The sequence below is a fragment of the Phacochoerus africanus genome, chromosome 8, assembly GCF_016906955.1.
Source record: "Phacochoerus africanus isolate WHEZ1 chromosome 8, ROS_Pafr_v1, whole genome shotgun sequence".
NCBI lineage: Eukaryota > Metazoa > Chordata > Mammalia > Artiodactyla > Suidae > Phacochoerus > Phacochoerus africanus.
In genome coordinates this window covers 165,848,278-165,861,870 of record NC_062551.1, presented here as the reverse complement: position 1 = coordinate 165,861,870, position 13,593 = coordinate 165,848,278, and the positions used below count along the sequence as shown (strand labels likewise).

At 42.5% G+C, this 13,593-nt stretch overlaps 1 protein-coding gene across 1 annotated transcript in view; it reads right to left on the bottom strand.

Moving 5' to 3' along the window:
- EIF2B3 (eukaryotic translation initiation factor 2B subunit gamma) overlaps positions 1 to 13,593 on the bottom strand; it is a 136,019-nt gene that overhangs the window by 14,269 nt on the left and 108,157 nt on the right. Inside the window, exons 9-10 of the mRNA XM_047789267.1 lie at positions 13,137 to 13,214; positions 12,469 to 12,617 (exon numbers count right to left, since the gene is read on the bottom strand). Of these exons, the coding sequence (XP_047645223.1) occupies positions 12,469 to 12,617; positions 13,137 to 13,214 (227 nt within the window). The remainder of the gene's footprint in view (positions 1 to 12,468; positions 12,618 to 13,136; positions 13,215 to 13,593) is intronic.

Here is a 13,593-nt window from a genome sequence, read left to right as displayed (position 1 = left end):
AAGGCAAAAAAAGACAAAAAAAAAGATATGAACAGTAATGCATATTCCCTTAGAAAGGAATTAGAAAATATAGGGAGCCAAGAAAAACTGGAGAATTCATTTGCAGAGATGCAAACTGAGCTAAGGGCACTAAAGAGCAGAATGAATAATGCAGAGGAACGAATTAGTGACGTGGAAGACAGAATAATGGAAATCACCCAATCAGGACAGCAGACAGAAAACCAAATGAAAAAACATGAAAGCAATGTAAGAGATTCATGGGATAATACGAAGCAGGCCAATCTACACATAGTAGGAATTCCAAACGGAGAAGGAAAAGAAAGGGGGACTGAAAGTACATTTGAAGAAATTATGGCTGAAAAGTTTCCAAATCTAAAGGAAACTGACATCAGGACACAGGAAGCCCAGAGGGCCCCAAACACGTTGAACCCAAATACGCCCACATCAAGACATATTATAACTAAAATGGCAAAAGTTACAAAGAGAGGATTCTACAGGCAGCAAGAGAAAAACTAAGTGTTAATTATAAGGGAACCCCCATAAGGCCATCAGCTGATTTCTCTACAGAAACACGACAGGCCAGAAGGGTGTGGCAAGATATATTTAAAGCGCTGAAAGGAAAAAATTTGCAGCCTAGAATACTCTACTCAGCAAAAATATCATTTAAAATAGTAGGGGAAATAAAAAATTTCTCCAGCAAACAAAAGCTAAAAGAGTACAGCAATACTAAACCCATTCTAAAAGAAATACTGAAAAGGCTTCTCTAAATAAATAAAAAAGAAGAAGAAATAGGATGGAGGAAACTACAATTGGAAAGCAATCACTTAGATAAGCCAGCACACAGATCTAAACATGAAGATGTTAAAAAAAAAAAAAAAAAGAATCAAAATCATACAATGTGGGGAAGGAAAGTAAGAAAATATAGATTCTTTTTTTTTTTCTAATGATGTGTTTGAGTCTATATGACTATCAGGCTAAAGCGAGCAGATACAAGAAGGGGTTAACCTACTTAAAAAACAGGGCAACCACAAATCAAAACTGAACATTACCTTCACGAAAACTGAAAAGAAAAGTATTCAGGCATAAATAAATGGAAACCATCCAACCAAAAAAAGAAAAGAAAAGAGAAACAGAATCAACTGGAAAACAGGGTTTAAAATGGCAATAAATACACGTCTATCAATAATCACCTGAAATGTCAATGGACTGAATGCTCCAATCAAAAGACACAGAGTGGCAGATTGGATAAAAAAGCAAAAACCTTCAATCTGCTGTCTACAAGAGACTCACCTTAGGGCAAATGACACATACAGATTAAAGTGAGGGGATGGGAAAAGATATTTCACGACAATGGACAAGACAGGAAAGCAGGAGTTGCAATACTCATATCAGACAAAATAGACTTTAAAACGAAGGCCATAAAGAAAGACAAAGGACACTATTCAACGGTTAAAAGATCCATTCAAGGAGAGGATATTACAATCGTCAATATATATGCCCCTGATATAGGAGCACCCAGATACCTACAACAAATACTAGCAGACATAAAAGGAGAAATGGATGGGAATACAATCATAGTAGGAGACTTTAGCACCCCACTCACATCAATGGACAGATCCTCTAGACAGAAAATCAATAAGGCAACAGAAATCCTTAAGGAAACAATAGAAAAGTTGACATTTTCAGGACACTACATCCAAAAAAATCAGAATATACATTCTTCTCAAGTGCACATGGAACATTCTCAAGGATTAATCACATACTGGGGCACAAAGCTAACCTCAACAAATTTAGGAGCACAGAAATTATTTCAAGTATCTTCTCTGACCACAATGGCATGAAAGTAGAAATCAACCACAGGAAAAGAAATGAGAAAAAACCGACTACATGGAGACTAAACAACATGCTACTAAAAAACCAATGGGTCAATGAGGAAATCAAGAAGGAAATTAAAAAATACCTTGAGACAAATGATAATGAAGACACAACCACTCAAAATCTATGGGATGCCGCAAAAGCAGTGCTCAGAGGGAAATTCACAGCAATACAGGCTTTCCTCAAAAAACAAAGAAAAATCTCAAATTGATAACTTAACCCCCCACCTAAATGAATTAGAAAAAGAAGAACAAGCAAAACCTAAAGTCAGCAGAAGGAAGGAAATCATAAAGATCAGAGAGGAAATGAATAAAATAGAGATTCAAAAAACAATAGAAAAAAATCAATAAAACCAAGAGTTGGTTCTTTGAAAAGGTAAGCAAAATTGACAAACCTCTGGCTAGACTAATCAAGAAGAGAGAAAAAACCCAGATAAGTAAAATAAGAAATGAAAAAGGAGAAGTCACAAAGGATACTACAAAATACGAAAAACCAACAAATTCGACAACCTAGAAGAAATGGACAACTTGCTAGAGACTTACAGCCTACCAAAACTGAACCAAGAAGAAATAGATCAACTGAACAGACCGATCACTAGAAATGAAATTGAATATGTCATAAAAACACTCCCTACAAATAAAAGCCCAGGACCAGATGGCTTCACAGGTGAATTCTACCAAACATACCAAGAGGAACTTACACCCATCCTCCTTAAACTGCTTCAAAAGGTTGAAGAAGGAACACTCCCAAAGACATTCTATGATGCCCACATCATCCTAATTCCAAACCAGACAAAGATACCACCAAAAAAGAAAACTATCGGCCAATATCTTTGATGAACATAGATGCAAAAATTCTCAACAAAATTTTAGCCAACCGAATCCGACAACACATAAAAAAGATCATACACCACGACCAAGTGGGATTCATCCCAGGTTCACAAGGATGGTTGAACATACGCAAATCAATCAACGTCATAACCCACATTAACAAGAGAAAAGTCAAAAGCCACATGACCATCTCAATAGATGCAGAAAAAGCATTTGACAAAGTCCAACATCCATTCATGATCAAAACTCTTACCAAAGTGGGTACAGAGGGAATATACCTTAACATAATTAAAGCCATTTATGACAAATATAATACTCAATGGAGAAAAGCTGAGAGCCTTCCCACTAAAATCTGGAACAAGACAAGGATGCCCACTCTCACCACTGTTATTCAACATAGTATTGGAAGTCCCAGCCACAGCAATTAGACAAACAAAAGAAATAAAAGGCATCCAAATAGGAAGAGAAGAGGTAAAACTGTCACTGTATGCAGATGACATGACCTGATATATAGAAAACCCTAAGAGTTCCCGTCGTGGTGCAACGGAAATGATTCTGACTAGGAACCATGAGGTTTCGGGTTTGATCCCTGGCTTCACTCAGTGGGTTAAGGATCTGGCATTGCCATGAGCTGTGGTGTAGGCCAGCAGCAACAGCTCTGATTAGATGCCTAGCCTGGGAACCTCCATATGCCGTGGGTGTGGCCCTAAAAAAAAGATGAAAGGCAAAAAAAAAAAAAGAAAACCCTAAAGACTCAACTCAAAAACTAGTTGAACTGATCAACAAATTCAGCAAAGTAGCAGGATATAAGATTAACATTCAGAAATCAGTCGCATTTCTGTATACTAACAATGAAATATTAGAAAAGGAATAAAAAATACAGTATCTTTTAAAATTGCACCCCCAAATAATCAAATACCTGGGAAAAAACCTGACCAAGGAAGTGAAAGACTTATATGCTGAGAACTATAAAACATTAATCAAGGAAATTAAAGAAGATACAAAGATATTCCATGCTCATGGGTCAGAAAAACTAATATTGTAAAAATGGCCATAATGGAGTTCCCGTCGTGGCGCAGTGGTTAACGAATCCGACTAGGAACCATGAGGTTGCGGGTTCGGTCCCTGCCCTTGCTCAGTGGGTTAACGATCCGGCGTTGCCGTGAGCTGTGGTGTAGGTCGCAGACTCGGCTCAGATCCCGCGTTGCTGTGGCTCTGGCGTAGGCCGGTGGCTACAGCTCCGATTCAACCCCTAGCCTGGGAACCTCCATATGCCGCGGGAGCGGCCCAAGAAATGGCAAAAAGACCAAAAAAAAAAAAAATGGCCATACTACCCAAAGCAATCTACAGATTCAAGCATCCCCTATCAAATTACCCATGATAGTTTTCACAGAATTAGAACAAACAATCCAAAAATTCATATGGAACCACAAAAGACCCAGAATTGCCAAAGCAGTCCTGAGGAACAAACACCAATCAGGAGGCATCACTCTCCCAGACCTCAGGCAATATCACAAAGTCATGGTGATCAAGACAGGGCGGTCCTGGTACCACAACACACAGAGAGACCAACGGAACAGAATATAGAGAACCCAGAAATAAACCCAGACACCTATGGTCAATTAATCTTCAACAAAGGAGGCAAGAACATAAAATGGGGAGAAGACAGTCTTTTCAGCAAGCAGTGCTGGGAAACCTGGACAGCTGCATGCAACTCAGTGAAACTGGAACACACCCTCACACCATGCATGAAACTAAACCCAAAATGGCTTGAAGACGTAAATATAAGACAAGACACCATCAAACTCCTGGAAGAGAACACAGGCAAAACATTCTCTGACACCAACCTTCCAAATGTTTTCTCAGGTCAGTCTCCCAAAGCAATAGAAATTAGAGCAAAAATAAACCCATGGGACCTCATCAAACTGAAAAGCTTTTGCACAGCAAAGGAAACCCAAAAGAAAACAAAAAGACAACTTACAGAATGGGAGAAAATAGTTTCAAATGATGCAACTGACAAGGGCTTAATCGCTAGAATATACAAACAACTTATACACCTCAAGAGCAAAAATGCCAACAACCCAATGGAAAAAGGGGCAAAAGACCTGAATAGACATCTCTCCAAGGAAGATATACAGACGGCCAACAAGCACATGAAAAAATGCTCAACATCCCTGGTTATTAGAGAAATGCAAATCAAAACTACCACGAGATACCACCTCATATCAGTCAGAATGGCCATCATTAAAAAGTCCACAAATAACAAATGCTGGAGGGGGTGTGGAGAAAAGAGAACCCTCCTGCACTGTTGGTGGGAATGTAAACTGGTACACCACCATGGAAAACGGTACGGAGGCACCTTAGAAATCTCTACATAGAACTACCACATGACACAGCAATGCTACTCTTGGGCATCTATCCAGACAAAACTTTCCTTGAAAAAGACACATGCACCCGCGTGTTCACTGTAGCACTAACCCTAACCCTAAGCCTATTCACAACAGCCAAGACATGGAAACAACCCAAATGCCCATGACAGATGACTGGATTAGGAAGATGTGGTATCGGAGCTCCTGTCGTGGCGTAGAAGAAACGAATCCAACTAGGAACCATGAGGTTGCAGGTTCGATTTCTGGCCTCACTCAGTAGGTTAAGGATCTTGCGTTGCTGTGAGATGTGGTGTAGGTTGCAGACGTGGCTTGGATCTGGCGTTACTGTGGCTGTGGTGTAGGCCAGCAGCGACAGCTCTGATTAGACGCCTAGGCTGGGAACCTCCATATGTTGTGGGTGCGGCCCTAAAAAGAAAAAAAAAAAAGACCAAAAAAAAGGGAAGATGTGGTATATATACACAGGGGATACTACTCAGCCATAAAAAGAATAAAACAATGCCATTTTCAGCAACATGGATGGAACTAGAGACTCTTATACTGAGTGAAATAAGTCAGGAAGAGAAAGAAATACCACATGACATCATTTATAACTGGAATCTAATATACAGCACAAATGAACCTTTCCCCAGAAAAGAAAATCATGGACTTGGAGAGCAGACTTGTGGTTGCTGAGGGGGATGGAGTGGGATAGATGGGGAGCTTGGGGTTCATAGGTGCAGGCTGTTGCCTTTGGAATGGATAGGCAATGCGATCCTGCTGTGCAGCACTGGGAACTATGTCTAGTCACTTAGGACGGAGCATGATAACGTGAGAAAAGAATCTATACATGTGTGACTGGGTCACCATGCTGTACAGTAGAAATTGACAGAACACTGTAAACCAGCCATACTGAAAAAAATAAGTCATTACATAAAAAAAAAATTAAAAAAAATAGTAGTCTCCTGACCCCTCTACTCACTTCCTTCCTCCCAGAGGCAAGCCTTTGACTTATTTTTGCTGAGTATTTCAGTATTTACTCCCCTGTCTATAGATAATAACAAATATTACTACTCTCCGATTTTTCAGTTTTAGGCATCTTCCTCACTATGGAAGATAAGGTGTTAGCTCTCCTTTCTCCTCCCGCCGCTCCCTTTTTCCCTTTCTGCCCTTCATTCTTTCAGTATAGTTACAGCATAATTTGGGTCAATGATCAATGTTTATTATGACTACATAAGTCACCTTTCTTTCTTTCTTTCTTTCTTTCTTTCTTTCTTTCTTTCTTTCTTTTTCTTTCTTTCTCTCTCTCTCTCTCTCCTCTCTCTCTTTTTTTTTTTTTTGTAGATCAGATTTTTTTTTTTTTTTTAACCTTTTCTAGTTCCGCTCTCACAGCACATGGAAGTTCCCAGGCTAGGAGTCTAATCAGAGCTGTAGCCACCAGCCTACGCCAGCGCCGCAGCAATGCAGGATCCTTAACCCAAAGAGCAAGGCCAGAGATCGAACCCGAAACCCCATGGTTCCTAGTCGGATTCATTAACCACTGTGCCACGACGGGAACTCCCAGATTTTTTTTAAATTTTATTTTCCCATTGTACAGCAAGGGGATCAAGTTATCCTTACATGTATACATTACATTTTTTTCCCCCACCCTTTGTTCTGTTGCAACATGAGTATCTAGACATAGTTCTCAATGCTACTCAGCAGGATCTCCTTGTAAATCTATTCTAAGTTGTGTCTGATAAGCCCAAGCTCCCTACGACCCGATCTCTCTTTCTTTCTTTCCCCTCCCTCCCTCCCTCCCTCCCAATCTCTCTCTCTCTCTCTCTCTCTCTCTCTTTCTCTCTCTCTCGCCTTTTTTAGGGTTAAAAGTGTGGCATGTGAAGGTTCCCAGGTTAGGGGTCAAATTGGACCTATAGCTGCCAGCCTACATCACAGCCACTGCCACACAAGATCTGAGCCTCGTCTGCAACTTACACCACAGCTCATGGAATGCTGGATCCTCAACCCACTGAACGAGGCCAGGGATTAAACCTGCATCCTCATGGATCCTGGTCGGTTTTGATAACTGCTGAGCCACAAAGGGAACTCCTGTAATTTCTAATTCATAGTTGAGAAACAGCAAACTGCGATGCCTTTTCCTTTCTTACACAACTTTTATTTTATTTTTTTGTTTCTTAGGGCCACACCCAGGGCATATGGAAGTTCCCAGGCTAGGGGTCGAATCGGAGTTACAGCTGCTGGCCTACACCACAGCTCTCGGTAACTCTAGATCCTTAATCCACTGACCGAGGCCAGGGATTGAACCCATGTCCTAATGGATCCTAGTCGGGTTCATTAACAGCCGAGCCACAAAGGAAATTCCACAACTTAAAAAAATCAAAACCAAAACCAACAGTTAATAATTGTTTTGTTTTTGTTAGATAGTGTTCTATGTTATTAATAATTAAAACCCAACTTTCAGCTGGTTGCCTACATCTTTCAAGATGTTTATATGTATCTGGCATTTTATCAGTTTCATCTTTCTGATTAATGTTTCCTGGATTCCATTCTGGACCATCTGCTCCCTTTATGCTTCATGCATGGCTGTCATCCTTGGATCTGCCTTTGCTATCGTGCCATGGATTCCCTTTTTGCCTTTTCTGACTTGGCTCTCTTACTTGCTATTTCCTTTTCGTTTACTTTTCATTTTCATGGAACACACCTTTTCATGCCTGAAAATGTCTTTATTCTACTGCCATACTTGATTAATACTTAGTTTGAGTATAGAATTCTAAGTTGATACTAATTTTCCTTCAGAATTTTGAAGGTATCGTTCTAATATCTTCTAATTTTCATTGCTGCTCCTGATAAGCCCATTCTGGCTCCTGATTAGTTGTGCATGGCCTATTCATTTCTCTTTGTAAGCTTGTAGCATGCTTTGTCTCTGACATTCTGAAATTTCACAATGATGTGGGTTTTTTTGTTTTTGATGTGGGTTTATTTTTACCATTGTGCTGGGCCCTTAGCAGGTCCTTTCATTCTGTAAATTCCTATCTTTCAATTCTGGAACATTTCCTTATATTATTTCTTTCTTTCTTTTTTCTTTTTTTTTTTTGCTTTTTAGGGCCACACTCGCAGCATATGGAGGTTCCTAGGCTAGGTGTCAAATCAGAGCTAGAGCTGCCAGCCCACAGCCACAGAGGATCCTTAACCCACTGAGTGAGGCCAGGGATCGAACTTGCAATGTCATGTTACTAGTTGGATTCGTTTTGCTGTGCCACAAAGGGAACTCCAGTTCCTTTTTACTTTCTTTCTTTTTTTTGCTTTTTAGGGCCGCACCCCCAGCATATGAAGGTTCCCAGGCCAGGGGTCTAATCGGAGCTGTAGCTGCTGGCCACAGCCACAGCAACGTGCGATCCGAGCCAAGTCTGTGACCTACACCACAGCTCCCGGCAACACCAGATCCTTAACCCACTGAGAGAGGCCAGGGATCGAACTTGCAACGTCATGTTACTAGTCGGATTCGTTTCTGCTGCACCACAAAGGGAACACCAGTTTCCTAAGTAATTTCTCTACTCTCTTTTTATGGAACTCCTCTTTGGATGTTGGACATCCTGGACTAGTTCTCTCATATTCTATCATTTCTCTTTTATATTCTCTTTGTCTTTTTGGTCTACTTTCTGGGAAATTTCAAATTTATATTCTTTTATTGAGGTGTTCCTTCTTGTTATCATATTTTAAATTTCCTAGAGTTTGTTTTTTGTTCTTTAAAATGACAGGTTGTTTGAAAGTATTTTTCTCTACCTGTAGCGTCTCCGTCTTTCTCTCTTTTTTTTGGCTGTGCCTGTAGCATGTGGAAGTTCCCTGGATAGAGAATGAATCCGTGCCACAGCAGTGACAATGCTGGATCCTTACCCACTGAGCCATCAGGGAACTCTTCCCTCCCTTTTTTTAGTTGAGTATAGTTGATTTACAGTGTTGTGTCAATTTCTGCTGTATAGCACAGGGACCAAGTCACATAAATATATACATTCTTTTTCTCTTTTTAAATATTTTTTTAATTTTTTGTCTTTTTAGGGCCGCACCTGTGGCATATGGAGATTTCCAGGCTAGGGGTCTAATTGGAACTACAGCTGCCAGCCTACGCCAGAGCCACAGTAATGTTAGATCTGAGCTGAGTCTTCGACCTCACCACAGCTTTCGGAAATGGCGGATCCTTAACCCACTGAGCGAGGCCAGGGATCGAACCTGCAACCTCATGGTTCCCAGTCGGATTTGTTTCTGCTGCGCCACAACGGGAACTCCTTACATTCTTTTTCTCATACCATCTTCCATCATGTTTCATCCCAAGAGATGGGATATAGTTCCCTGTGCTGCACAGTAGGACCTCACTGCTTATCCATTCTAAATGTAACATTTTGCATCTACCGACCCCAAACTCCCATCCATCCCACTTCATCCCCCTCCCCGGCAGCCATAAGCCCGCCTCCATGTCCTTTGGGATCTGTGTCTACTTTGGAGACAGGATCATTTGTGCCGTATTTTAGACTCCACATGTACGTGACATCATGTGGTATTTGTCTTTCGCTCCTCTGTCTCTTTCTAAGTTGCTTTTTTCTATTTGTTTGATTTGGTCTCTTTCTTGATAGAGGCTTTATTTAAAAAAAAAATTAAAACTTATTCATAGAGGCTTTCTTTAGATCACTGATAATCTTTGATCACCTCTTCATATTTAGGAGAGGATTCTCTTTTTTTGTTTTCTGTTTTGTTTCTGCTTTTTAGGGCTGCACATGCGGCAAAGGGAGGTTCCCAGGGTAGGGGTTGAATCGGAGCTATAGCTGCCGGCCTAGACCACAGCCGCAGCCATTCAGAATCTGACCTGCATCTGCAGCATACACCACAGCTCACGGCAATGCCGGATCCTTAACCCACTGAGCGAGGTCAGGGACTGAGCTGCATCCTCATGGATCCTAGTCGGGTTCGTCACCACTGAGCAACAGTGGGAGCTCCTAGGAGAGGATTCTAAAGAAGTACATGAATAGGAGTTCCCACTGTGGTTCAGCAGAAACAAACCCAACTAGTATCCAGGAGGATGCGGGTTCAACCCCTGGCCTCGCTCAGTGGGTTAAGGGTCCAGCATTGTCGTGAGCTGTGGGATAGGTCGCAGATGCGGCTCAGATCTGGCATTGCTGTAGCTGTGGTGTAGGCTGGCAATTGCAGTTCCAATTCTACCCCTAGGAACTTCATATGCAGCACGTGTAGTCCTAAAAAAAAAAAAAGGAAAAAGAGAGTAAAGAAGCACATGAATGAAATTTGTCATCCATAATTTTCACCAAAGGGTGATTTGATTGGGCCAATAGAAATTGATGGTCTCCTGTAAACAAATTCAGGTTCTTCTTCTTGAGCTGGCGGATTCTCCAGAAAAGATTCTTCCAAAGCCCTGACTGAAAGCTTTAGGTCTGTTTCCCTGGCTTCTGGGAGTCGTCAAGACGTGGGCTTTCAGGGGGAGGACAGCTCTTGGTGGCCAATATCCCCATGGTCTCCAACTTCTCTGGTTTTTTGTTTGTTCGTTTTGATCGTGCCCATGGCATGTGGAGTTCTCAGGCCAGGGATCAAGCCTGTGCCATAGCAGTGACCTGAGCCACAGCAGTGACAATGCCAGATCTTTAACCCATTGTACCACGAGGGAACACCTTCCTTCTTTTTTTAAATTATGGTACCTCTTCCCTCCTTCTTGTCTACTGTCTACTCTTCCTAAACAGCAAAGGCTTAACCTTTAGCTTTATCCCGATGTAGCATCCCTCCCCAAAATGCCTCCCTTAAATGAATCCCTCGAGGGCAGCTGTGAGAGGCAGCGCTGCTTTTCCTGGCCTTGGTCTTTTCCTGTCCTTCTTGCCTATCAGCTTCCTGGACAGAGAAATCAATCGATGTCAGAGCTGGAATCAATCTCAGGCTGATCTAGCCTAGTGGCTTTTAAAATCTGCCTTACAGATCAGTTTTTATACCCTACAGGATGAATAAGTAGTGCCCCTTTCCTGTTGTATTCCAAACACTTGTACTTTTATCAGTTTTAAATAATGAGTTACCGCATAAGATTTATCTCCCCCTCCCCTTTTTTTTTGGCCACACCTGCAGCATATGGAAGTTCCCGTGCCAGGGATTGAACCCATGCCACAGCAGCGACCTGAGCTGCTGCAGTAATACCACTGGATACTTAACCTGCTATGCCACAAGGGAACTCTAAGATTTGTCTTTTCTTTTTTTCAATTGCAGTACAGTTGGTTTACAATGCTGTGTTAGTTTCTGGTGTATAGCAAGGTGACTGAGTTATCTATATATTATATATATATACATATGTGTGCATGTGTATATATATATTTTTTTCATATTTTTTTCCTGCATAAGATTTATTTATTTATTTATTTTGGTCTTTTTTGCCATTTCTTGGGCCGCTCCCGCGATACATGGAGGTTCCCAGGCTAGGGGTCTAATCAGAGCTGTAGCCGCCAGCCTACAGCAGAGCCACAGCAACGCGGGATCCGAGCCTCGTCTGAGACCTACACCACAGCTCATGGCAATGCTGGATCCTTAACCCACTGAGCAAGGGCAGGGACCGAACCCGCAACCTCATGGTTCCTAGTCGGATTCGTTAACCACTGAGCCAGGATGGGAACTCCCTGCATAAGATTTATTTAAGAAAAAGTTTCCTTTCTAAAAAGTCTGAAAATATCCTTCCTTTCACCACTAACACTTTCATTTTAAACAAGGAAAGACCTGAGGTCCATATGGAGAAAGAATCTTATTAAGCATCATTAAAGTCTTCTACTCTAAGTTCAGGCTGTTCAAAACCCAAGATTTTAGGGCATTCTAAAGTGTCTTAATGTAAATCAAATATACATCAATTAAGAATAAAAATAAATGTAAAAATTAAAAAAAAGTAAAATAAAAATAAAGTGTGTTAAAATAAAGGAATATTCTCTATAACTTGTAACAGAGATGCTCGCTCTCCCTCAAAAACACAGTGTGGCTTTGTATGTCCACTCCTCCCAGGCGTCTGCTTGCCTCAGGGCTGTCCTGAGATGCTGAGACAGGGAAAGGAACCTTTAGACCTTGGTGCAGCGTCTTCCAGCCCTGCCAGCGGCTCACGACTGTGGCCCTCCCATCAAGTTTATGTCAAAGCAAGGGGAGGCAGCTTCTCCCAGGACTACGATTGCCGCGAGTGTGAGAACACCACTGGAAATGCCTTCACAGACCACATTGTTATGGCGCCAAACCCAAGGCCCAGGCACTATGCCTTCCCTCATCCTTCTCCCTTTATTCCCTCCCCAAGCCGATCCCTTTCCTAGGCTGGACTGGCTCCCAGAGCCTCCCAGGGGTACCAGGGGCTTTGCCTCATGTGGGTTCAAGGGGAAACCTACCCTTCCTCCACGGTGACTGAGTTCATGAGAAGGCTGTTGGTGACAGTCACTCTATCTCTTATGACACAGGATGACCCAATGACCGAGCGCTTAATGGAGGACTTCTCGCCAACCTGTGTATCTGGCCCAATGAGGCTGTCAGCTCCAATCTGCAAAAGGCAAATGGAAAACTCTGTTCACTCGTCTCACTCAACTGCCAACCAGCCTTCCAGATCCCCTGAGCTGGAGTCTAACGGGAGCTTCCCCGAGAGACACGTTAGCGGGGGGGATCATCACCAGCCTTCCTCAGGGCCGAAAGGTCACATAATATCTCTGAGACAAATCAAACTTCCATACTCATGCACTTGTGTATATACATGTGCTCTCTCGAAGAGAGTGCTCAAATCAGGGCAAGAAGAGGGAGGGAGATGGGAAGCTCCTGAGTCGGAGTCCCAGGACGACAACGGACCTCCCTTACAGGGTTTGTGTCGCTGGGCTCAGCATCCGTCCAGGCAGTCTTCTTGAGCGCCTGGGCTAGAAGGTAAGATATTATAACCAGAGAACTAAGGTAGGATTTCCCTGGGGCCAGTGGGGCTCAGGGCTTTAGAGCCTCAATCCAGCTTCTCAAAGACAAGCTTCAATGTGCCCAGAGGCGGTCCCATATCTGCCCTGCCCATGCTAGCACTTACCAGGTGTTTGCTGACAATCTGGGCTGATGGATGCACCAGTGATTCTTCTGGACAGATAACAGGTAGCAATTTGGACACCTTGAAGAAAGAGTTTTGGTCACTAAAGTAAGACTGGAAAAGACCTGAAAGCACCTTAGGTAGGACTGAGGTAGAACCCAGTGTCTCGTCTGAGATGTGGGGAGTTTTTGGCCACAGCTTCTTGCCTGGCTGAGGCAGAGCAGGAGGCCGATGTGTCTCTGCCAGGACAAGGACTGTTAATGCAACAGCTTCTGCAGTTACCCTCCGTCTCCTCGCCGAGCATCTCCTCCCTGAAAGCAGTGCTGTGTCCTTCAGCTGGGAGGCTGAGAGAAGCCTTTTTTTTTTTTTTTTTGTCTTTTTGCTATTTCTTTGGGCCGCTCCCGTGGCATATGGAGGTTCCCAGGCTAGGGGTCGAATCGGAGCTGTAGCCACCGGCCTA